The sequence below is a fragment of the Nicrophorus vespilloides genome, unplaced genomic scaffold, assembly GCF_001412225.1.
Source record: "Nicrophorus vespilloides isolate i.1.1-1 unplaced genomic scaffold, Nicve_v1.0, whole genome shotgun sequence".
Taxonomy (NCBI): domain Eukaryota; kingdom Metazoa; phylum Arthropoda; class Insecta; order Coleoptera; family Silphidae; genus Nicrophorus; species Nicrophorus vespilloides.
The window spans coordinates 268,428-295,022 of NW_017095778.1; the positions used below are offsets into that span (position 1 = coordinate 268,428).

The 26,595-nt window shown below is 30.7% G+C and overlaps 2 protein-coding genes across 8 annotated transcripts in view; one reads left to right on the forward strand and one right to left on the reverse strand.

The window, feature by feature from the left end:
• The first annotated feature begins 826 nt into the window (after window positions 1-826).
• LOC108563736 (sodium-independent sulfate anion transporter) lies at window positions 827-11,839 on the forward strand. The gene is made up of 8 exons (XM_017922495.1): window positions 827-1,094; window positions 9,437-9,579; window positions 9,647-9,879; window positions 9,948-10,143; window positions 10,200-10,420; window positions 10,478-10,838; window positions 10,898-11,200; window positions 11,260-11,839. The coding sequence occupies exons 1-8, from the start codon at window positions 1,066-1,068 to the stop codon at window positions 11,763-11,765; spliced, it is 1,992 nt and encodes a 663-aa protein (XP_017777984.1). The 5' UTR covers window positions 827-1,065; the 3' UTR covers window positions 11,766-11,839.
• Window positions 11,840-12,189: 350 nt separating this feature from the next.
• LOC108563598 (putative polypeptide N-acetylgalactosaminyltransferase 9) overlaps window positions 12,190-26,595 on the reverse strand; it is a 189,873-nt gene continuing 175,467 nt past the window's right edge. For 6 of the 7 annotated variants that reach the window (XM_017922342.1, XM_017922327.1, XM_017922350.1 and 3 more), the window contains 5 exons: window positions 23,257-23,528; window positions 22,876-23,192; window positions 16,759-17,151; window positions 15,616-15,726; window positions 12,190-13,372 (listed from right to left, as the gene is read on the reverse strand). In XM_017922342.1, the coding sequence (XP_017777831.1) occupies window positions 13,100-13,372; window positions 15,616-15,726; window positions 16,759-17,151; window positions 22,876-23,192; window positions 23,257-23,528 (1,366 nt within the window). In that variant the 3' untranslated portion in view covers window positions 12,190-13,099. Of the gene's footprint in view, window positions 13,373-15,458; window positions 15,564-15,615; window positions 15,727-16,758; window positions 17,152-22,875; window positions 23,193-23,256; window positions 23,529-26,595 lie in introns of all 7 variants that reach the window. The other variant, XM_017922368.1, reaches the window with a different exon arrangement.

A 26,595-nucleotide genomic window follows, 5' to 3' on the forward strand; every position in this document is an offset into this window, starting at 1 on the left:
AATTTTAGAAGAAAACTTGTATTTTGTTAAATAGTTTATTAAAAATAGTGTCAAATTCAGCTTGAAGAAATATATAAATTAATAATATCTAAAAGTATTAAATATACAACATTTTTTAGCAACAATAAATTTGACTATTTTGAGAAAGAAGTAAAAGTATCCGCAGTAACTTTTAAAAATAGTTTCTTTAATCGTTAAAAAAAATATTTAAAACTGGAAAAGCACAATTTGTTTTATATTTTCATGTAATACACGATTTTAAAGCAAATATTCTTTTAAAAACGTAAAAGTTTTCTCAATAACTTTTCTATAATGTTTATTTCATCTATTAGAAAAAATAACTTTAAAACTGGAAATGCACCGTTCATTGTAAATTTTTGTTTGTTGCTTATGTTGTTGCATTTTAAATCAACAATAAAACTGAGTATTCTGATAAAAAAAAGTAAACGTTTTAGCAGTAAATATTCCAAATTGTTTATTTGATTCTTTAAAAAAAAAAAACATGAATTTAAAACTGGAAATGCAACAGATTGGGAGAGAAATACGCACTTTTACTTCCTATCATTATTAATGGTAAGCGTAAACGTGTAAACGGTCAGTTGTGGACGTTTGGTGAGAGCTTTCGGACGGACGGATGCATGGATTGGAGTAGCAGATCGAAGGTGCAACAGTAATTTATCAACTCGTCACTCGCTCCCATTGGTCGCGAATTCTTGATCCGTCCATGCGCACGAGCGCCGCTTCAAACCCAACTTTATTTTTGTTCGTTTGCGTTTTCAAAAACGACGACAATTAAAACGAACGAACGAACGAAAAAAAAAGGAGCATAGATTCCTAGCGGCTTATATAAAAATCTGAGCGGTGCACTGGAATTATTTCAATACCCATTCGGCACTCGAAGCCCTCCCGTGGTTTGCGCTCAGTTTGTTAAGTGCCTCGATCCTATAGTTGTTGTTTAGTTGTTTAACTTTTTTCACAACATTAATTTTGTTACTGTTACTGCTGCTGTTGCTGTTCTCCACTTTGATACAAGTTTGTTTAAAAGGTGCGCGTGTGCGGATAAATATGGGACAAGGAGACGATCACAGATTAACGTAAGGATTAAAACACACTAGTTTTTGTTTTTATTTATTTTCTTACCTTCTAACCGATTCACATATCTTCTGGTATACTTTCGACGCACGATAATTCTCCTCTCTTCTGAGAGGTTTCTTGTGCTGCAGACATTAAATTCGATCAGACTTTCACCAATCGATTTTCGCTCGATAAATGAAATCGCGAATACCAGTAAAATCACAAAATAATAAATCACACTAATTACAAAAAAATAGTTTATATAAATTTGTATTGAAAGTCTGTAATTGTTTAAATAATTCTACAACAATTGTAATTTTTAACCTTTACTAATATCTTGGAATGTTATCAATCTTTTATATTTTTTTTGATATAACTAGAAATACTCAAAACTTTGCAATAATTGTAAAAAAATAATATTTCCCATTTAAAAATGAAACATTTTCATATGTACAAAAATATGTTTCTTCAGTATTTATTAGTTTGTTAATAATTTCACTACTTTTTCCTTAATTTATATGAAATTAACTCAATATTTAATAAAACTATTAAATGGATTTTTACATTAAAAATATCGTAAATTTATAGAAAAGTTATAATTTTTTCGACTCTTTAAGATGTAAATATATTATTTAGTTTTTTGACTAGTCTTTCATTATTTAAAACAATACAGTATAAAATTTCACTACTTTTTCCTTAGTTTATATTAAATAAACTTAATATTTAATAAATTCAATAATAAAAAAAGTTTATCATTAAAATTGAATGAAAAGTATTAATTTTATAACATCTACTCCATTATAATTATTTATTTAAAGCAATAACGTTTAAATTCTTCAAAATTTTAAATGAATGTTTACATTAAAGATATTGTAAATTTATATTTTTTTTTAATAATTTATTAATAATTTCAATACTTTTTCCTCAATTTAAATGAAAATAAACTCAATACTTTACAATATTAAAAAAAAATCTTTTCATTAACATTGAAAGACAATTTTTAATTTTATAACATTTTCTCAATTATAATTATAAAGCAATAACGTTAAAAGTCTTAAAACTATTAAAATGATTTTTACTATAAAAATATCGTAAATTTATAAAAAAGTTATAATTTTCTTCGACTTTTTTAGATGTAAATACATTCTTTAGTGAATACTTTTAATATGCTGAAAAAATATGTTTATTTAGTATATTTTTGTTTGTAAATAATTTCATTAGTTTTATCTTAATTTATAGAAAACTTATTTTTTTTTTAATTTTTAAGATGTAAATATATGTTTTAGTATTTTATACTACTTTTTCTATTATTCAAAACAATACAGTGCAAATACACAAACATTTATCATCAAATTCAAAAATAATTATTGTTTCTTATTGAAAAATATAATACAATTTTTATCTTTAAATTATAAGAAAATAATCTCAAATATGCTTAGTAATGTAGTAAAATCTCAAATTCAGATTAAAACTATAATTGAATACTGTATATAATAGTTTATAGATTAATCTAATTTTACTATCATTTTAGAAATAGAAATGTAGTAAAATATAATGAAATATAAAAAGTATTGATTTTCGTTTTATATTTTCTTTCTGTTTTTTCTCGAATTATTTATTATTGTGTTATTCCAATTATTTTGAATACACATTATAATAACGTTGTGGTCGTTTTTCCCAATTAATTCCATAACAAAAATATATTTTGAAATATGGCCTTGTTAATAATAAGGAAAAACCATTATCAATTTAGTGTTGTTTTCAATGTTTATTGGACATCGGTATGATTCATCACAAGTTTCCCAAAAAGAAATACATACAAATTAAGTGGATATGTGGAAATATGCATAAATAATCAAGTTAAAAAAAGTAAATTAAATCAAAAAAAAACACGTGTTTAATTTATATAAATTATTAAATTGCATTTTCATTATCCTTTCAATTAATTTCTTCTAGACTTATTGCTTAACTATTAAACTTGAAATGTGTATTTCATATGAATGTTATTAATTTGTTATTAATAAATAGTTTCTAATTTAAAGATTTATTTTATAAATCGACGTTTTCAAAGGAATTTATATGTAAAATATAGAAAGTTAAAGTGATTTCTTTTTATTGAATCGACAACTTCACGATAAATCAATTCCTATAATTATGAGCGAAACACAACATTGTATAAACGTAATATTCATTAAGTAAAATCTAAATTAATTTTGTTCTACAACAAACAAACAATTTAAGTCATTATTTCGATTGAATTTTAATTATTTTATATTTCCTTCTTCACTAATTTCAAGCGATATTTTCACTAATTTACTTGTTTAAAATTAAAGCCATATTATAATTATCGTAAGGCAGAAACAAACAATCTGCGTCAATCTGATTCATTAAAATATAGAGTAAAATACGCTAATTTCCTGGCTAGACTTAATACAATATTTTTTGGTTATTTATTGATGAATTCGTTAATTGCATGATTTCAACCATAATATATCATTAATTAATCATTCGAACTAAAAGCGTAATTAATTATGAACGAAAATGACTGGCGTGTCCAGCAGCCTTGTAAATCGCTAATTTTTTGGATGAATTAAAATCAAATTCAAATAAAACTCTACACCGCGTGTAATTAAAAAAAACGCCGTAAAGTTTGTATTTACACATGAATTACGTAATTGTATTTACAATTTGTTACTCATAAACATTGTTATTTTATGCTATTTGAAAAAAACATACATTTAGATAATATTTATCTAAATTTATGTTAATATTTACAATTTTTTCAAATAATTTAATTTAGACAAGAACAATTTTTTCAATAAAAAGTGTTTTAATTTATTTATTTTCATAATTGAAATCTAATTTATATTTAGAATTTGAAAATTATTTCTTTTAATTAAAAAAAAAGCAATTTGCAAAATTTGTAAAATAAAAGATTAGTAATTAAAAAGTATTTAAGCTTCTGAGAAAGTTGGTGTTTTCTATGCATTAAATGACTACTTAGAATTATTTTATTTGAAATAAACTAATGAAATTTTAATGTTCAATCTTCAGTAGTTTACTTGAGTAATTTTTCCATAAAGATATCTTCTTTTTCTCGAAATATTTTTACTATTTAGTGCAGGTTTGCATAATTCGCAAATAATGTATTACTTATAAGTTTTGATTACTTAAATTACTACTTGGAAATACTTTATTTGCAATAAACTAATGAAATTTTAATGATCAATATTTTTGAATAACTTTAGTCATTTTTCCAAAAAAATATCTTCTTTTTTTCTAGAAATATGTTTACTATTTAGAGCATAGTTGCATAATTTGTAATGTAATGTATTATTTCTAAGTTTTGTTTACTTACATTACTACTTGCAATTAATTTATTTGGAATAAACTAAAGAAATTTTATTTCTCATTTATTTTTATTAATTTTTGCAAAAAAAAAATCGTTTTTGTCACAAAATATTTTTACTATTCACTGTAGGTTTGCATAGTTCCTAAATCATGTATTATTACCAAGTGTTAATAACTTAAATTAACACTTGGAATTATATTTGGAATAAACTGATTCAATTTTAATGCTCAATATTTTTCATTAATTTTTGTAACTTTTCTAAAAATTTCTATTTTTTAAATAATTTTACTTTTCTATTAGTCTCGAAAATTTCGTCAGAAACTTTGGCGTTACGTGATCGAATTTTACGCACGTTATAGTAACAAAAAATATTTAGAATAAACTGATTATATTTTAATGCTCAATATTTTTCATTAATTTTTATAACTTTTCCAAAAAATTCTATTTTTTTAAATAATTTTACTACTCATTGCATAATTGTATTACCAAGTTTCGATTACGTGCTTGAATGAACAGCGCAAAGATTCTTTTTGTATGCAAACTAAGTAGTTATAGTTATTCCACTCGAAAATTTCGTCGAAAACTGTAAATAATGCATGGTTTCTATAGAAACCATCAAATTTTGGCGTTACGTGCTCGAATTTTACGCACGTTACGGTAAAAGAAAAATGATATTTTTATTTATTCCACGCAGCGATTAAATTAACAAAGTTTTTGGCAACAAATCGTAAATAATGTATTATTTCCGTTGTAAAGTTTCCAATATTTTATGGAAATGCTTTGTCGATAATCGTGGGAAAGTAAGAAGGAAATAAGTGATAATTAAAAGAAATAATAATAAACCGCAGGTAATTCCTTGGTACCAGAAAGTCTATGAAAATATGCAAAACTTGCTATGCAATTATCAAGGAATTAGTAAGAACTTTGTATTGTATCACAAAATAGTTACCATCATTCCTTTTAGCGATAAACAGAAAATTCCCGTTCAATATCGGAAAATCTATTTATACTTGAAACAATAGCTTCGTTTATCAGAGAAACCAGTTTAATTTTTTTGTTCTATCTGGATTCGATCTAAATTATCGGTGACGTTAATCGATTCAGTGATAATCCGAAAATGAAATACAGTAGTCTCAGGACAAATATTTTGTTTGTTTGCTTTAAATTAAAAAAAATAATAATAATTTGCCCCTGAGATAATTCGACAGGTTTAATCTCAGGATATTACTAATTAAGATTTAATCTCTCGAGAGTTCGATTTTGAAGAGTAAAAAATCAAATTGGTGCGCATTATTTTTTTTATTGTATGTGAGGCGTCAAATATTGTAATGTAAATATTTTGATTATCTCTCCGTGTGGGTATACAAGACAACACATAATTAATAAATGGAAAATCGTAGAGTATTTTCAATTGGCGTTGACCGTGGTTTAATCGATTCGACATTGCTTAACAACAACACAATTACAATTCGATATTGGAATATATATCCATTTCCTTCCAGATCCGATTACACTTTGCGAGTTACGCATTTAAACTTAATTGACGAAAGTTCAGCTTGTTAACTAACACGCATTTGTTTTTCAGGAATTCAATTGTTTTTCTTTTACGCGCTGTAATTAATCATAATCACACGAATTTACCACAAAAGATTTACTTAAATTATAATAATTATTATTGTTTAAACTATTTTTTTTTTTATAAAAGTTGAAATTGTTACAAATATTGTAAAATATTTATTGTTAATTTTTTTGTTTTCAAATTTCTATTAATTTTTTTTCTTAGTTGACTGAAACTACTTGAAGACAATTTTTGTTCGAAACATAATAATTTTTAAAACTCTAAAATCAAGAACTTAATGATATAAGATCAAATATTATGTATCAAATATTTAAGTTACTATAGTTACCATGATGACATTTTCTAACAAAAGATGATGACATTTGACACGATCTCTAAAGAATGACATGATGACGTATTGACTGAATTGCAGGAAACTTATTGACAACAATATGACTAGTTAAGTTAAATAATAACGTTTGTATAATAATTATTAGTGATATTAAATATGATTATTGATTTGGTTTTATAAAAAGAATATAATCTAATTAATAATATTTTGATCAAAAAACTTAATAATTTTTATATAAATTTTAGACATCTAAATACAAGAACTTGATGATATAAGATGTATTTTTCTTAAATAATTGAAAAAATACGTCAATTATATTAGAAATATTTAAGTTACTATGGTTACCATGATGACGTTTTGACATATTGACATGAAACGTTATAATATAATTGTAGAAAACTTCTTAAAAACAATTTGTCTTAGTTACATATTAATGTTTATATAATAATTATTAAAACTAGATTTATTGAGATTAATGTTTTATTTGTTGGTTCTATCAAAATAATGTTTTTGTACTATTAATATTTATATAAAACTTTAATTAAACTTTTATATTTATTTTGTAATTTTAAATACAAGAATTTAATATGAGAAAAGATGATTTCTTTATAATGACATTTTATGTCAATTATGTATCATATTTTGAAGTTACTTTGGTTACTATGAGGACATGTTCTAATGACATTTGACACTAGTTTTAAAAGATGATATGATAACGTTTTGACATATTGACATGACAGGTATATTATAATTTTTGGAAACTTCTTGAAAAGGATTTGTCTGAGTTACAATTCTATAAAAGATAATTTCTTTATAATGACATTTTCTAATAAAACAATGACATATTGACATGGCAGGAAATTTATTGAAAACATTTTATCTTAGTTACATAATTATGTTTATATAATAAGTATTGAAGAAATATGTCATAAAATTAATGATGTATTTGTTTCTTTAAACTTAATAATTTTAATATTTATTTTTTAATTCTAAATACAAGAATCACATTGACATAAAATGTAACTTATATATTTATTACATAATTGACGTAACCTGTCACTATAAAGACAGGTTACATCAATAATGTAACAAATATTTAAGTTACTAAGGTTACTATGATGTTTTTTTTCTAATAAAAGATGATGACATAACGTCGTTTTGACATGACATATTTTAATAAATGTTATTTGAGAAAATTCATCATTCATGTTTCTTCTTCAAATGATATTATCAAAAAAAAACAACACTTGTTTACTTCACTGCAGTAATTCTTGATGTAGAATTGTAACGTTCCATGCGAAAACAAAGTTGGCAAACTTCTCTAGAGACGTTTGCTTGGCCTACATATTCATATTGTTTATTGACTCTTTTACATTATTAAAAAACAAAAGAATTGTCTAGAAACAACAGAAGCAGCAATGAAACTGAATATTTACAAAGTAAGGTAATCTAAAATTTGTATAAATATATTTTTTTTTATATGTATAAATCTCTTCGAGAAACGAGTTTCGAATAAATGTATGTCAACGTTTGATTAATTGTTACATGCTTAAAATATTGCGATATAAAGATTGACGCAAGTGAATTAATAATATTATACCCAATTAACTTTTTTGTTACATATTTTTTTTATGTTTAAATCTTGTTAAAAGATAAATGGTAAATTTCAATTCTAAGTAATAAATCCAAAATTTATGTATGTGAATTAAATCCAATTGAAACAAATTATTATGTTCATTATTTAGTTTACAAAAAAACAAAGATTTGTGATCTAATTTCTCATTTTAATTGATACTTGGATAATGATTTATTAATTAGATTTTACGTTATTTCTACTATAAGTTCAAAAATTTGTGTTTACTGAATTGAAATTTAACAATAATCCGTATTGAAGAAAAATTTACATGATTGCAAACTACAAAAGATTATGATTTGCAAAAAAAATTATATGCTTTATTTAATTGCCAATTATTTTGTGTTTTTTTCTCTTTCTTTTAAACACAATTCGCAATAATATGTTATTATGTATTTATACAAAGATCGTTTAGAATAATACGGAACACGAGATTCCTTGATTTTATTTGTTCCACCAATTGTTTTGGTAAAACTATTAAGTATAAGCAGACATAATAAAAAGAAACACACACACAATACCCAATTAATCGCAAACCTAATTTAGTTCAAGGATTTTATTTCGATAGACTCAACTGATATTCGCACTTTTGATGAAGGTTAATCGGACCACATTAAATCTATTGTAGTTCAGACTCGACACGTTTGAATCACATCAACTTTCTTTTCATTTAAATTCACTGTTTTTATTATCTTACATTACAAATTTCGGACGTGAATTAATTGTAATCATTTACTTTTATTATTAATCATATTTAGATGTGTTTTAGTGATTGAAAGATTGAATACAGATTTATAGTAAAATTAAACAAACGTGTCTATTCATCATTTTAAACACTTCATAAACATTAGTATAATTGCATTTTCATTCATGTTTCTACATAAACAAAGCAAATATTACTTAATTAAATACGAGACACGACTGATTTCGTAGTAAGTTTTTTTTTTACAATTTTATTCAAAATGCACATTCATTATTTTTTTCTTTGTTGAAGTTATACATTCTAATTTATGAAACGATCGTTTATTTCATTGGATTTTACGTCGATCCGTGCGGTCAATTTAGTTAAATTTCATCGGAGCGTTACGGCTTTTCCCCGTAGAATTTTAAATTAAACGCACGTTTTCGTGATCTTCGTCCCAAACAACAAAGGATTTTTTTCTTCCCTCGTCATCATTGCTAATATAATCTCAATCATTTTCTGGAGAGTTTCAGTATGTGTTTGATAACATTACAAGTTGTATCTTTTTAAATATACAATAATTAATTTGAAACTGAAATGATTATTGTTATAATAGTTTAATTACGTGTTTGGTATCAAAAGTGGTACGTTCTAATTTAGAGGAAAAAACTTACAAATTCTTAATTAAGATTTAGAAACTGAGATGTTAATTAGTTTAGTTTAAAATAAGGATTATAAGGAGAGTTTATTTTTTGTAATTTAATTATGTTTTTTGTTTGTTATAGAATGGAGATGAAGCAGGAAAGAGATTTGCAAGGAGTTGGAGGTGGTGGTCTAGGCGTTGGTTACAGCAATCCTGCTCTTGCCGTATCCACGAACAGCGTTGCTAATAACGACAGTGAGATTAGGGGTAGCAACGCGTTTATTTGTAAGTTAAAAAATAAAATAATTAAACCAGTTTTTTAGAATTTATTGATTTTTGTTTGTTAATTTAGTGGTGGATGATGAGAAGATGTCAGCTTTCGACAATTTCGTGCCGTGGTTCAAGCGGAAGGCTCGGAACGCCTGCACCAAGAAAATGCTGTACAAAAGGGTACCGATCCTCAACTGGTTGCCCAAATACAATTTGGACTGCGCCGTCGGGGATCTGGTTGCAGGAATCACGGTCGGTTTAACGGTAATTCCTCAATCGTTGGCTTACTCGAACATCGCAGGTCTACCTCCACAGGTAAGCGCTTAATTTCCGTTACTAATGAATGGTAATTCACTAATCCGTTTTTTTTTTTAAATTTGCAGTTTGGATTGTACGGCTCGTTTTTGGGTTGTCTGGTGTACATACTCTTCGGGAGTTGCAAGGATGTCCCCATGGGACCGACGGCCATAGCTTCGCTCTTAACATTCCAATCCGTTAACGGCATGGGTATAGAACACGCAATTTTGCTCTGTTTCCTCACAGGTTTGATAGAAGTGCTGATGGGACTCCTCGGTTTAGGTATAGTTTTAGATCGTTGCGTTAAACGAAGTTGCTTAATTACAGTTTGCTTGTAGGTTTCTTGATAGACTTCGTGTCCGGGCCTGTATCGTCCGGATTCACGTCCGCCGTTGCCCTGATCATCGTCACGTCGCAGGTGAAGGACGTGCTGGGCATTGTCGTGAAGGGCAATACGTTTCTGGAGATGTGGATCAGTATTGGAGAGAACATAAAGGACACGAGAACCTGGGACACGGTTCTGGGTGTTGTGTGCATTGTGATCCTGCTGCTGATGAGGGTAAATCTATAGATTCATTCAATATGCGTTCGATTCTAACGAGATTTAAACTTCCAGCTGGTGGCCATGGTGAAGATAGGTCCGAGCCAGGAATCCGACGGAGTAACAAAACCGAAGCAGCCGACGATCGTCCACAAAATAATAAACAAAACGTTGTGGTTAATTGGCACTTCGAGGAATGCGATCCTGGTGATTCTTTGCGGCGTCGTCGGCTATTTATTCTCGAGCGGGGAGCCTCCATTTAAACTAATTGGGGAAATTCCACAAGGGCTGCCCGAATTCAAAGCTCCCGTTTTCAGCGTCGAAACGGAAGACGGAACAATTTCTTTCATCGGGATGGTGAAGAATCTCGGCTCCGGTTTGATTGTCGTCCCACTAATTGCGCTGCTGGAGAACATCGCCATCTGTAAAGCTTTTGGTAATTGTTCGATTCTTACAACTTCTTTCAATCATTATTTATTTTATTTTTATTTGCAGCGGATGGAAAAGCTGTGGATGCGACGCAGGAATTGATAGCTATTGGCTTGTCGAATGTGGCTAATTCTTTCGCTCAGGGCTTTCCCGGTACGGGGTCTTTGTCGAGGAGCGCCGTGAATAATTCGAGCGGAGTGAAGACTCCTTTAGGGGGTCTTTACACGGCCCTTTTGGTAATCCTCTCGCTGCTGTTCTTCACGCCTTACTTCTCCTACATCCCGAAATCCGCTTTGGCCGCTATAATTATCGCAGCTGTCGTTTTCATGGTCGAAGTCAAAGTCATCAAGCCGATGTGGAAGACCAAAAGTGAGTTGTTATCCTTACTCCAAGCAAAGTAATTAACTAATTTTAATAATTTATCGCAGAGAGCGATTTGATTCCTGGATTCGTGACGTTCGCTGCTTGCCTGGTGCTTCCTCTGGAGATCGGCATCTTGGTGGGAATCGGTATAAACCTACTCTTCATCCTGTACCACGCCGCCCGTCCTAAACTATCGATCGAGAAGTTGGTCAGTCGCGGAGGAATTGAATACTTGATGCTGACACCCGACAGATGCCTGATCTTCCCGTCAGTCGATTACGTGAGGAATCTCGTGACGAAGCATTCCATCAGGAACGGCGTCCCAGTGGTGATCGACTGCTCGCACATCTACGGCGCCGATTACACCGCAGCAACCGTCATCGAAACCCTCACCAAAGACTTCGTCTCCAGAGGACAACCACTGTTCTTCTTCAACCTCAAACCGAGCGTCTGCGCCATCTTCGAAGGTCTCGCCCCGAAAGGCTTCCACGTCTACTACAACCCCGAAGACATCGACCGTCTCCTCACCGACAAAGACGACACCAAACCAAAGGATATTATGGACGTTTAAACGTACAACACCTATTTATTATTTAATCTAAAACAAAATCGAAACAAGAAAAGAAACGAAACAAAAAAAAAACTAAATAAGAGTAATAATAATATTAATAATAATCTTTTCGCCTAGACTTTTTAGATGAATTGAATAAAATGCTGTGATATTTATAAAGACAAAATGATTTTCCTTCTTCTTCAACACAAAACAAATTCAAGTTTTTCAATCTTCTTTTTTTTCTATATTTACAAGAAATTAAGGCACATTTCAAAAATACATCTTACTTTTCCGTAATTAATAACTGGCCTACCGAATAATAATAATAAAACTATTAGTGGATATATATATACTCTAGGATACACAAACAAAAATTATTAATAATAATAATAACAACAATAGAGGTTTTCTACGCAATTTCCCTCTTAAACTTTACGTTTTCTTTTTTAAATCTAAGCCACTATTGAGCTCGGACCAACTCGCAGAAGCGCAACCAAACGTACACCAACTTTTCGAAACGGAATGCTTTTGGGGGTGTGGAAAGAAGTTGCAATCGGGGTCCGAGCCGAATAGAGGCGTTCCTTTTATTATTTTTTTTTTTTGTGTGTGTTTTTATTTTATACAATAATTATATATAAATTTGCGTATTTTTTTTTATTATTTTTTTTTCTTTTAAATTGACTGGAATATATATTTATATTGGATATATCAAAGAAACATCATGTAAGTTGATATGGAATATAATGATGATAATAATAGATATGAACTTAAGTACCGTAGCATCACATAGAAGTCCTTACATAGATATATATATATTTATAATTTTTTTTTTCTATCTTTTTTCTCATTTAATTTCGCTGTACATAATTAAAAGAAGAAAAACAAACTTAATATGGCAATTAACAAAAATTGTAATTCAGAGTCCTCGGACTAGAATTGATCTCGCAAAGTGAACAGGATCAGAGCCACGTTTGAGCAATATTTTTTTTTATATATTAGGAATGTAGAAATCACAACGAACGTTAATAAATCATATTAATTTTTAAAAATAAGTAATAATTAAAAATAAAAACACTTCCCACTGATATCATCATATAATATATATGTGTATATGTATATATATATATGCGTGTATATATCTCTTGGTTCTAAACATTAAATATGTACACTTGTCAGATATGCAACTTGGATATGTTTATGTCCTTCTTCGTAACTTATCAAAAAAATAAATTACAACAAAACTGGAATGTCGATTCGATTTGAGGGCATACACTCACTTAACGCACGCACTTCAATTCATACTCTTTTTATTTTTCGTTTGCTTTACTCGTACTTATTTAATTTCCTCGTTTTCACTGCAACTTCTTCGCGTCGAAGTTCTCCAACGTCCATTTCTGACGCACGTAATCTGCATCGCAGCTCTCCATGACCAACTTCGTCTTGGCCTCGTCGATCGCCAGACACTTGTCGCTGCTTCCGTGTCTCAGCAGCTTCGTGTCCTGATCATACTCCCAATACTGATTGCCCTTCGAGCCGTGGCAAGGATAAAGGATCACCTCCTGTCCGCTGTAATCCAAACACGCCTCGTCCCTCCTGATTTCGCCCAATTTGCTCAGCATCCAATACTAGAATATTCAAAGAAACAAAGAGAGAAGAAAACAACAAGAATTAATAAGATTCAATCCAAATGCTTAGAAAAAAACGACAAATTAAAAATTAAAACATGCTTATTATTGTTTATACGTTGATCCTTCATGCACTGTGGACGATTTAGTTATTTCGAGTAAATCACCAGTAAAAATTATACTGAATCGGTTACGGTTACATCGATTTTAGTGATTTTTTTATGTTCCATGCATATGATGAAGTTATTTCCAGGATGATTTGTATTTGTACAGTTAAAAGTTACTTGTTTTAGTTGCTTCGCTATTTTCCATTTTTCTTTTCGCTTTATATACTACTAGACGTATCGATTCCGAAAGTTGCAAACATTGTTTCACGAGTTTCCGATGCACATTTTCCCCAACGCCAATTAAGGCAAACGCGCCTTCATCCTTTCGCCCTCCTTTCTTCCAATTCCCGCTTCATTTTCAAACGATTATTGTTTAAACACATGGAACTTGCTCGCATCGACCCGCATGCTTTGCATAAAAGTTGTTATAAAAGAACGCGAGCGTTCGTCATTGAATTAGCGAACCCTCTAAAGTGCGTCCATTAAACGATGAAATGGTCAGGCAATCCCATAAAGTTTGTTTTTCCTCAACCCTCCTTCGGAATTCCCGAAACCGCCGTGATTCCCAGGACGACATCGAGCGGGACGAATTAAACTGAAAAATGATGATTGCTGAAGGGCACAACGCGAAGACGGTAGGGTCGAATTTCCCTTTTCCTCCCCACCTCGAATTTTCTCCACCCTTCTGGTCGAAGACCGCCCCACAAAATTTGAACCGCCGCAAAAGATTACGCAACGAGATTAATGGGACGCGGCATGCAAATTAGCCTTGGGTCTTTGATAAGCCTTCACGCCCATTGCATTTTATTAGGTCGAATGAATTAATTGGGATTAGGGTTGCCGGAAAATAGGATGGTAATAGTTTGACGATTTGACGGTATTTCCAAGAAATTAATACATTTTCAACTTGATTCATCATTATTATGTCTAATTTAAAAGACTCATATACTTTGGTTTTCTCATAGAGATATATATAATTATGTACGTATTATCGAATGTACGTTAAGTGAGAGCTAACTGTATATATTATTAGATTAAAACGCTGAAACAATGTTTTTTTATGAAGAAGGTAAACAAAGTAAAACGTTTGTATAATTCACGGTTAGTGAATGGCAGTTGGCAGTTTAAGGAAATTACCATTCAGGAATTATAAATATTTCAAGAAGGACAAAAAAATGTATGAAATCTCGTAGAAACAGCAGATTATTATTCGGAATATAAATGCAAATTGTTTTTTTTTTTCGAGTTGAAAATTGGATTAAAGTTAAATCGAAGTATAAACTTGGCGAGTAATTTTTTTTTGTATGCTTCGCGCAGCGCTGAAACGAGCGGAGGAGTTTTAGGTGAGACCGCGTAAAAATGAATAATGTGGATGGAAATGGGATGGGAGAAAGAAGGAAAGAGAGGAAGAGGGCAGAGCCGGATTCGCATAATGAGTTGAAAAATGTTGTTTGAGTTCCGAGCAGCATCAAAGCAAATCAAAGCTAAAGGTTTGTTGGCGACGATGAAGACAGACTTTCTTGTGCGAGTGGAAAGGGGAGTCTTTGAATGCGCCGCTCTTTTGGTGGAGAAAATCATAATTGGGGCTGGGATTGCGCTCTTAAGAGATGCAGATCGAGTTCCGGATGGAAGTTGAGAAAGGATGGAAGATGAGGATGAGGAAACACAATGTGCGCGTGCCGGACGATAAAGTAACGTTTTATTTGCGGCATCTGGTAAGGAGGGCAAGCGGAAACACAATAATCTGCTTACTCTCGGATAATAAAACGGGCGAAATTTATTATATAAAGCAACGCGCGCCGCGCTTCAATGACTCACGAATGTGCACAATTTTGGTTAGAGGATGTTAGTTTCGTTCCGCAACCAAATATAGAAATAGATAGAGATATAGAGAGTGAGTGAGTAAGTGAGATACTTATTAATCGCGTTTAGAGCAAACTGCACGATTCTCTCCATCTTTGTGCGAATCTTTGAAATACCTGGTTACCACCTTGACCGTGGCAGGGCCAAAGGCCGACCGGTTTATGCATGTCCTCCGGCTTACACGCGGAATCGACGCACGTATCTCTATCAAAATTGGCGACCTGTGCAACAGAACAGAACACATCAGAAGGGCGCTGCCAGCACCGAGCTCACCTGATTTCCACCCTGCCGATGGCACGGGTACAGCCCTGCAGCCTTGTGAAGATCATTCTTCCGAGCAGGAGAATCCAGGCATGTCTTGCCACCATAACCCAAATTCCGTATCTGCACGAGTGATAAACAAACATAGAATATATGATATTACAGCTATTTAGTATACAATAATCCACATAATTCAGCTTCAGCCACCTCTAAACTAAGAAACAACCTAAAGAGAAATATTTACAAACAAAACTCATAAAATAACCATGATCCTTAGCCTCTCTCCCACCTCAGAACTATAATCAAAGTAAATATAAGTTATTACATCAAATCTACACAATTATTAACAGTTTTTCAAAAAACTTGGAATTATGATACCTAAAACAAAGTATTTATTATTAACATCGTGAGAATAAATTGTAACTGTGATTCAATCGTCTTCATATATTTCTAAAGAAGGAAAAAAGTAGTATTAATTGTCAATGTTTGTAAGATGCAAGTTTAAGTAATAAATTTCGTCCGCTAAAGTTTCTAAAGAAAAATAACAACGTAGATAAAATGCATAAATATTTAATGATCGATGATGGGGATTGTTTGCGTATTCGAAACATGGATCAGTTTCCTCGGTGGAGCAGGAACAAAAAACCTATCCTGGCTGTTGTTTCTTTTATTTAGAGACAGGAAAAATCAAACAATTCGAAGTTTTTTTTTGTTGGTAGAAATCCGAGCTGGAACGGTAAACACGGGCCAGCAACGTTGCTAAATAACGATACGAGGGGAGGAAAGGGAAATAATGCCCTCGCTGCAGGTCGTGTCAGTTGGAATTTTAAAATCTCTTCCCCATGAACAAAAGAAAATCAAACACATATATAGAAGAAAAAAAGAAGAGAAACAAAAAGCGTCGGAGGGGAAAATAAATAAATTGAAGGTTCCTCTCAGAGTCATCCCTCTGCGAGAGAATATAGAGAGAGAAGAGCTCCATCTCGCTCCGTTCCATTGGCACTCCATTTATCTGTCGCACGTTTTAAGCTGAAAAGGAAAAACGTCGGTGGAGGCGGCTGAGGCTGAAGCGTCTGCGGCCCCTCGAGGGGCGGCGAGTCCGGCGAAATCCTGGCAGCTAAAATTGGAAAACAAGTAAAGAAAACGTAATCTTACTTCTCCATTAGCGACGGCCTCGCCGGGTATGAAGAGCTCCGGATAAATGTTCTCCAAGTACCATTTGAAACTTTTGCAGCCGAGCCGTTTGCGGAGAGACTTGCGACCGGACACGTCCCCAAAGTCACCCTTATCGTTGCCGATCCTCTGGTAGTAATACTTTGCGTACTCGTCCAGCCACACCTCGCTCAACCTCACGGAATTCCTGCGGAGGACGTTCACGCCCGTCCTCCATTTGTAAGGAGACCTCTTCCTGAAGATGTGACCCACATGAGAACATGGAACGATCTCCAGAGTTCCACCGCACATCCACGTCTTGAAGGACAGCTCCAGATTTTCTCCACCCCAAATATCGAAGCCGCTGTCGTACGTTCCCAGACGATCGAAAAATTCCTGAAAAAAATATTCATTGTTAACATCCATTTGTTCTTTCTGAACAATCAGTAATACACAAAAAATCTAACGTAACAAATTATAGGGAATATTCTTGGTTTCTATTAATTATTTCTATTTTATATCAATCTTATCTACAAATTACATATAATATTGGACTTTTAGATTGAAATGGATGAAATTATAACACATGTTAAGACAAATCTTTCAATTCAATTAAATGCAAACTATTTTAGATCAAAAAAATCACACAACTTTGTATTGTACATGTAAATTACTTCATGAACAAACGGTGGATGCGCCCGGTTCTAATTTACTCTCAGTCTTCACCTCCATCAATCAAGTACAGAAATGCAGAACAATACGTGTATCAGTGTTGAACTTTGGACGAGACGCGATTCAATTAAATACTGTGCGATTGAATTTGCACAACGAAATCACGTAGATCCGAACTTCCTCATGCAAATCTCCAAACAAATTATAAATAAATATTACATAACAATTAACATTCATAATTAATACAAACTGTTAATAAGTCTATAATATTTCGAGTTAAGACTTAGTTTGCAATGATTTGTAACATTAATAACGCTGTCGATCTGTGACTTGACGTCACTATTATTAATCATTATTAATTGATACAAATAATATCGTATTTTGTTATACATTTAGTTAACCCGCACCTATTACGGACAAATAAATAAATAAATAAAACATAAGTACCACATATGGGTCAAAATGACCCGATTATTAAATATTTATATATAACTCTACTTTATACCAGCGATTTCATCTAATGCATCCACACCTGATTTAGTCTCATTATAGAAATGTCATACAGGTTTTTTTTATATTTTCATTTACAGTATTAATATGCACCATTACTGGATATCATTTTCCCAGTTTTAGTACATGGGATTAGTTATTCCACTTTGAAATCCAAATATTGATGATATTTCAAGATCGTATTTGCTATAAATGGGTCATTTTGACCCGAAATATACTCTACAATGAAGTAAGTACCACTCGCCGCGACTGCTTTGCTCTTTCTCAAAAGTGCAGTACAAAATAACAGAATATCGCAAAGGTTATCTATCAGGTGGGTCACTCTGACCCATCCATGGTACTTAGGGGTTCTGTAAATTTTTATTTAGGACTTGTAAACTAACGTAATTCGTTCACTTTACGTGCCCATTGTATGTTTAACACTGATAATGGTGAAAGCAATTTGCTAAAACGGCGACGTATCATTGTATCATCTTAATTCGCGCCGTCGAAAGGAGCGAAGAAAAAAACCCACCCTTAACCCCATCCGCGAGTTATTTAATATTCCGAACGTCGGGACGCGCGTTTTTCCTTCCACCCTCTCTCCGTCCTCTCACACAGCCAAGGGAAATTTATGAGCGTGTGGGAAATTTTTCACTAAACTACTTCCATATTAAATTCCCCTTCTCTCTTAAGCAGTGTCGTAATGCAGGCGAGCTGAATAAATACGAGAGAACGCCGGACAGAAAATGGGGACGCATGAATGTACACATCCACACGTACCAAAGTAGAGGAGGACGAGGATGAACAAACAAAAAAAACAAGGTATATAAATAAAAGACAAAAAAAGAAGAAGTAAGAGGAATAATAATAATAAAATAATGCACTACAAACCCCGGTTTATGTGAGTGTGCATGAGCCGAGCAAAGGGCTCAACGAACCAATTTACATTATTACAAATTTTAGGTGGAGAGACGAAATGGGGGGGGGGAGGAGAGGCTGCAGGAGGGCGGAAATGTGTGCATACACAAAATATAAACTTCATAAATTACAAACAAGGGAATAAAAAAGGGGTACAAAAAAGGAGCGCAAGAAAATTGCATGCAATAAAGTTCTTTTTACTGTAATTTCTTTGTTGCTTAATTTTCCCTCTGCAAATTACATTAAACTTATACCAAAACATACTTAATACTATTAATCATACTAGTTATGGTATTTATGCAAACGAACATTCAGAAAACTTTAAGAAATATTGTTTTAGCAATTAAAAGTTTTAAATATTTTTTTTATAAGAATTCGCTCAATTTTAATTCACTTTTAATCAAATGTCTTTGCAAAGTGTAATTTAAAAAATGTTGTATAAAATTATAAAAAATATATTTTTCATTTTTGGGTTTAAAATTGAAATAAAATCCTTTGCAATTATAATTACTAACATTGTTTAATTAGTTAGTACATTCTCATGATAGAAATTGTATATTTATGCTTGTTTCAATTTGTCGGTTTGAAAAATTCAGTTTGTTCTTCGACTCGTAAATGATTCAAAAGTATTTCGAAGGTCCCACGTGTCTGGAAACTTTTCGAAAGATAAATAATTTCGCAGCCATCGGAAAATAGTTGTATAAAGCCAGTACGAGTGAGAATTCGATGGATACGAAAAAAGTTTTCGGCAACTTTCTAAAAATATATTTAATTGATACGTGACTTTAGCTCTGCTCCACGAACAGAAGTTTTAATTGTAATGTTATTAATTAATCAATCATTGAATTCATTTTTACATAAAATAATTTAAAAAAATGTGTTAAACTTTGTAGTCTGACCGAATTATGAAGAGACGTGAAACAGATCTAAATACTTGTTGGTACTTTAAAGTAATCTTTATATTGTATATAAAAATGCTTTGTTTTGCATTGGAAGCACCAAGTGAGTATAAACCTACATTCAAATAATATTAGGCGCTTCTGTATAGACTATTTTTTATGTAGTATCGAAAAAGAAAATTGTATAGTAGAATACAGGTATCCTCCGACTTACAAAGTCCCGGACTTACGAACAAAATAAAAAAATTAACTGTCCAAACAAAAATTGATAATTTCTTCAATAAAATATAATATTTTTGGAAGATTGTTGAATTGAAAACTATTTATAAGTATTTTGTTTATTTTAATCTATTTTTCAAATTTATGCAGTCAGTATAAACGGAATTTAACATATATAAAAGTAAAAATCATGATAAAGTGTGGTAATATAACTATATTTTGATTTTTTTTAAATTCCCCCGACTTACGAAAAACCCTTTGGTATGGAACTAGTTCGTAAGTCGGGGATACCTGTACCATGAAATAAGTTTATAAAATAATATTGTTACTAAATATATATTTGAAAATTAATCCGTTTATGCAATCTAAATCACTATAATTCACTTATTATACGATTTAAGTTTAAAATTGCCTGATTTTACCAAAAAGTACAATATATTTTATTCATTGAAAATATTGCTGAAATTTAATAAAATTTAATGTATTTTAATAGAAATCTAAAGAAAAATTTGATTATTATATTTTAACCATGTTCAAGTTAATTAAAAATTAAATTATTATGATTTACGATTTAAATATTTGTATATTATTTATGAAGATATGTAATTTCCTATTTTATAAATAATTAGTGCAAATTAAGTTATTAAGTTTATATTATGCTTGTAACAATATATATTATTAATATTTAAGTTATTATAAGTATAAAATCAATCAAAGTTAACAATAGTTTATTACAAAACATAGATGTGGATTATTCGATAAATAATTATTGCAATTTAAGTTATTAGCACTTTGCAGCAATTTAGTTAATTTTCATTTTTGTTATTATGTTATTGTGTAAAGTTTATATTATGTTTTTTTGAAATAAATATTATAATTATTTAAGTTATTATAAGTGTATGAAGAAGATGTTTAAAATCAATCGAAGTTAACGAAAATTTAATAGACAATGTGGATGTGCCGGGCATATTCTACTTAACATTTTTGTTACTGAAAGATCAATAAAATATTAAAACTTTAACTACTCGCGCCATGGAATTTATATGTATTAATTTGCTTTTTTATTAGATTCGTAATTATTTGTAATATATTAATATAATAATTTCTGAATCATTGCCCTCTATATATTCATCAGCATCGTTTTCTACCACACTAACACTGCAGAGCAAGAACAAACGTGCACAAAACAAATTATTTATGCAGCAGTCAACACAATATTGCACCAGCGTTTAGTAAACACTTTGGGCATAGGTTACGTTAAGTGACATAGATGGGGAAAGATAATATAGTCGTGGTATTGATTCTTAGAATATTAGTGTACTTTTTACACCGGTGTGAGTAGTTAAAGGTTAAATATATAATACTCTTTTCTATATGAAATTTATCACTTATACATTTTAATTTATATTAAGAAAATACAACTCGTTCATAAACATTAATAATAAGTTAATAAATTGAATGAATATTTGAGCTAAAATATACGATCTAATTAAACATTTATCATAAATTACACAACCCCATTTTTCTACCTATAATTATAGTAATTAATAATACCAAACAGTAAGCATGTTGGCCCCCATTTTCATATATTATTCACTCTCGACACAAATATGACCCGTTTCAATATTTTCGTGTTCGTCGCGTAATGCACTTTTAATTATTATTTGACAAAGGACATGCATTTTCTATAAGCTATCGATTCGATTACAGAACGACCACCGAACGGGGAATTTAGGTGAGTGAGCCCACTTGCGTGATCGATTTTAAATTATACAATTTTCACATTGAAATAACTACGTTTTCAATGTGAAAATTGTATAATTGTATAAGAAAAGACGAACAAAACTGAAAAAAGTTAATTAACGCGCCAGAAATTACTCCTTAATAATAAAACACGAAAGCTATTAATAACATCTTTTCCCCACTAAATTCGTTTTCATTATAGACCAATCTTAATATTTTAATTTAATAGTATTAATTTCATATTTTTTTTCATTTTTCAGTAAATGTTACTTCGTTTGTAGCGAAATATTTAACATATTTAATTTTTCGATTAGTTTTATGTAATAATTAAAGCTTAATAAGATTTATTTTAAATTTTCAAGTTAATTATAAAACTTTTTTTTAATAAATTTTATAATTCAATAAATTTCAATCTTCTCTTGCAATAATGACAATTAAATTCCAATATTTTTCAATTTGCTTTCATATTTATTAAAATTGTTTGAAAACATTAAACTAATATATTTTTATTATTTTTTTCAGTAAACTCATGATTCCATTAGAAATAGTAATTATTGCGCATCTTTTATATACAAATTAGTACGTAGTGATAAATGTGATTAAAGACCGATTTTATTTCGAAAACACGTTTTGTTTTATCCCATTAATTTGAAAACATTTTATGTATTTTATTTAATAATTGAAGTTTTAAATTGCGCATATTTTGATGTAATAAATATTATGTAATTAGTTAATTATAGATCGATTTTTTCAAATTATTTATTCTAAATTACAAACTTAAATTTTTTGAAAAATAATAAATATTAATAATAAGTTTGAATAAGCAGTGGTTATATTGTTCATTAAAATGCGTATGGTTGAGAAGAAAAATAATTCGTTTTCAGTTTTGGTCGTGTTGTTAGATGAAGTGGGACTATGGTAAATTGCAGCGCAAGAGTTAATTGGTGAAGTTTCGGTCGTGCCGGAGGGACATCTAATAATAATATAATGCGAGGAAAATCTCGAAGGCGTCATCTGTCTGTCTTTGCCTTCGGAAAGACGGATGGCCCGCCGGAACTTTCACTTGCAAACCCCCATTCCTTCTTCCAAGAAACTTCGGCTGTAAATCGCGAATAATGCCTTATTTATGCCGTTTGCATTTGCGCATCCCGCCGAAATACGTGCAAACTTCACTTACTTTGTCAATGCTGAAAAGTCCTCCGGCCATTGTTGGACTCCACACAGGTTCCGCGGAATTCTTATGCCTCTGCTTCTCCTTGGGAGGAACTGCGTGCCAATTGAATTGAAGATTCCAGTCGAATCCTCCAACGTTGACGCCGCCCGAATCTCGATAGTGATACTCCAAGGTGGTATCATCGATGACATCGATGACCGGACAGACCACCGTCGTCGGATCCCTCGCAATCCTATCCAAAAGCGGTTCCAACCATCCGTCCGTGCACTCGCAATGGGAATCCAAGTAGGTTAAAACTTTGCCGGTCGCGTGGCGCGCCCCTGTAGACAGAAACTCCCCGAAACTTAATCAAAGCCACCCCCAAAGCGGTCGCATCCTAATTACCCATGAGTCTGGCCCGGATGAGACCTTCCCTCTTCTGCGCTCTGATGATCTTCACTTTCGGCTCGTTCGAAAAGTACTTCTCCAGCTGATCCTTGAGGTGATCCATGTCCGAGTAATCGTCCACCAGGACGACTTCTTCGATTAGATGTCTCGGCGATCGATCGAGCACGGAGTGCACCGTCCGAAGGAGCACGGACCATGCCTCGTTGTGGAAGCAGATGATCACCGAAGTCCTGGGAAGATCCTTCAAGTATCTATCCGACGCTTTGCACCTACACAACAACAAAACAAACGAACCGCATATAATAGTAGAAGCAATAATAATAATAAAAGGGAAAAAAAGTGTTTTATTGCACACGGGAGAATCCATTTATCGGATGGTAATCAAGAAAATTCAATCCCGGAATACCTTTTATGCACAAGCTCGCACGCAATGCACACTCTCTAATTGGATTAAAATCGAACTGGAGGAGATCAATGCATCGTTTCTATTACTTCCAACCATACTCAAATCACATTGAAATGCAAATTATACATTTAGAATATGTCACATAACAAAGAATTTTATATTGAAAACATATTATAATATTTCTTATAAACCTTATATATTTTCTTGCTAAATATTTACTACACATATTCTGATTCATTCACAATAAATCAATGATGTTCAATTATGTTATATGCATATTTTACATGTTTCAATTTTGATTCGATTTATTTAGTAGTATTGTCAATATTTGAAAATTAAAGATTAATGAAATTTTCTCAATTAGTAATAAATTCTAATAGTTATATTTCAATTGATTTATAAAGATTTACCTTGTTTATTTTTTTGATAAATATTTACTAGACATATTCAAACTTATTCATTAAAAAAAAAACAAGAAATCATTGATGTTTATTTATGTAATGATATAAAATATATAAAGTAATACATAAAATATAGTAGATTTCTGGTTTCACCAATGGAAAACATAAAGAGTAATTATTGCCAAGCTTTTTATTTCCAACATGTGGTTCCTCAGTGGAACCACATGGTTTTATTCAAATATTAAATAAAAATAGAAAAATTTGATCATGCATTAATTCGTTAAGTATTACACATTTTCAACTTAATTTATCAAGAAACAAGGACATTTTTTTACAGAATTTAGTTGGACCACAAGGGATTAAGAAAATACAACATATTTTTTATAATTTTAATTCGATTTCTTTAATAATATAAAAAAAATGTTAATTGAAGATTAATGAAATTTTATCAATTTGTTTTCATTTAAATGTTTATTTCTCATACTTTAAAAGACACAAAATGAAAATAACTAATTTTTAAACAATATTTTATTTTTGAAATTTTAAATATTATTAAATTTTTTTCAATTGATTGATGATTTTTCTGTGAATTTGTTAATTATTGAAAAATATTGCTATAATAATATTAAAAAAAAAAATTTTTTCATTTCATAATTTTTATATAAATTTCTGAATTAAATTATAAATAAAAATAAAATAATATTCTAAAATTTAATTACCGCTACTTTCAATATATACAAAACTAATAGTTAATTATATTAGATAGAAAATAACTTCACCTTGAAAACTTGTATAAAATTTATAAAATTATGCTTTTTCCTAATAAAATGAATTGATTAATTGTGTTTTTCTATAACGATTTAAAAAATACCCGTTAACTTGTATTTAGAAACTGTGCATGCGCCGGGCATTTCTTTTTTTCAAATATGAAAATTAAACTGTTTCTATTGTGGCAATATAGCTGGTAATGTATACACTTCAATTGTGTAAACTGTTAAAGTTTAACTGTTGATTTGGAAATGATGTAGATGTATGCTTAAATTATAATATTGAGTACTTCCGTATTGTTATTAATTACGCACGTATATCAAATAAAATTTCGACGTGTCGTTTTGTTTGCGAGTGGAGCCTTTTGGGACCTTTATCGGAAAGGAATTTATCGGAATCGGTGTCGCAGCAGTTAAAGTAATAGGGTTACAAAGTTCTATGTTCTCTGAAACATTAACGCAAAACGTTTTCGTTTTGGGTCCGCGCCCGGAAATCCATTCCAACGTGCGCCCACTTTATCAACATTTATCCAATCTCCTCACTCACTCTCTCTGTTTCTCTCCCTTCCTTCCTCCTACTATGTGCAGACGTCACCGACACCTTCAAGTTGCTTTTTCACGACGAGCAAATTTTGTCGAAAGATTTTTCTCCTCCGTATTCTATTTGTCCTCATCCGGCAATCCGTCAACCGATTCTATCCATCCTCCGTGCGTTCTATCGATAGCTTCGACTGGGAAAAATCCGAGTTGAAGATGAGGACGAGGACGTGGCTGGGGACGGAGGAACGAGGAGGTCGCAAAGATGCGAGATGCTTGAGATGAATTTCCATTAGTGGCCCCACTAGAGCGCAACTTGAAGGGGGAGATTTGTAACACTCGCTACTCATCTGCCCTAAGAGATATTGCTCCTTATCGCCAATCACGCAAAACCCTCAAACATCCATCCGAAACGAATCGAAGAAAACATGAATGTATTCCATTTCATCCCAATCCAAAATTTACATATTTCCAAACGATTGATTTCTATCATTTTAATAAAAGAAACATCAATTTCTCACCTTCATTTCATTAATTCATTCATTCATTAAAAAATCTTGATTCAAAGAAATAATTTCATTCATCTTAAACAATTTTTTTAAAAACCAAATAACCAATCAATTCTAAGAAAAACCTAGTATTTTTTTTTAAATGAAACTATTAGTTTCTAGATGAAGACTTGACACATCATCAATACCAATTTTGATTACATAACATTCTTTACTTTCCAAAACTCACGTAAAATATTTTTACTCTTTTCTTATACATTTTCTTTTATCCATTTTCTTATATTATATCAAGTGCTCAAATTTTAGTCATATTTTTCAGCCCATGAAACACATCAGACTATAAGACCTAATCCAAATTTATGTGACAATGTAATTTTGAAAAGCCTGTATTTATATCTTTGAATTTTTTGAAAGTAACTTTTACTGTTATACTTTGAAAACAAAAAAAAATTCTATAAATTTTGATGAATTTTCCATGAATTATTTTTGTACAAAGTTTTCAAATTTATTATATATTTTTATCAAACATATTATAATAAAATTCTTATAATTATATGGAGTATTCACCGGGAAATCAATTAATTTGTAATTTAAATAAATGTAAGATGTCAACAAATGTGTTTTATGTAATAGTAATTAAAAGACATGTTTTAGGTATGTCAAATATCATAAATAATTTATAAAATAAGATAATTTTCTGTAAACTTCTTTAATTA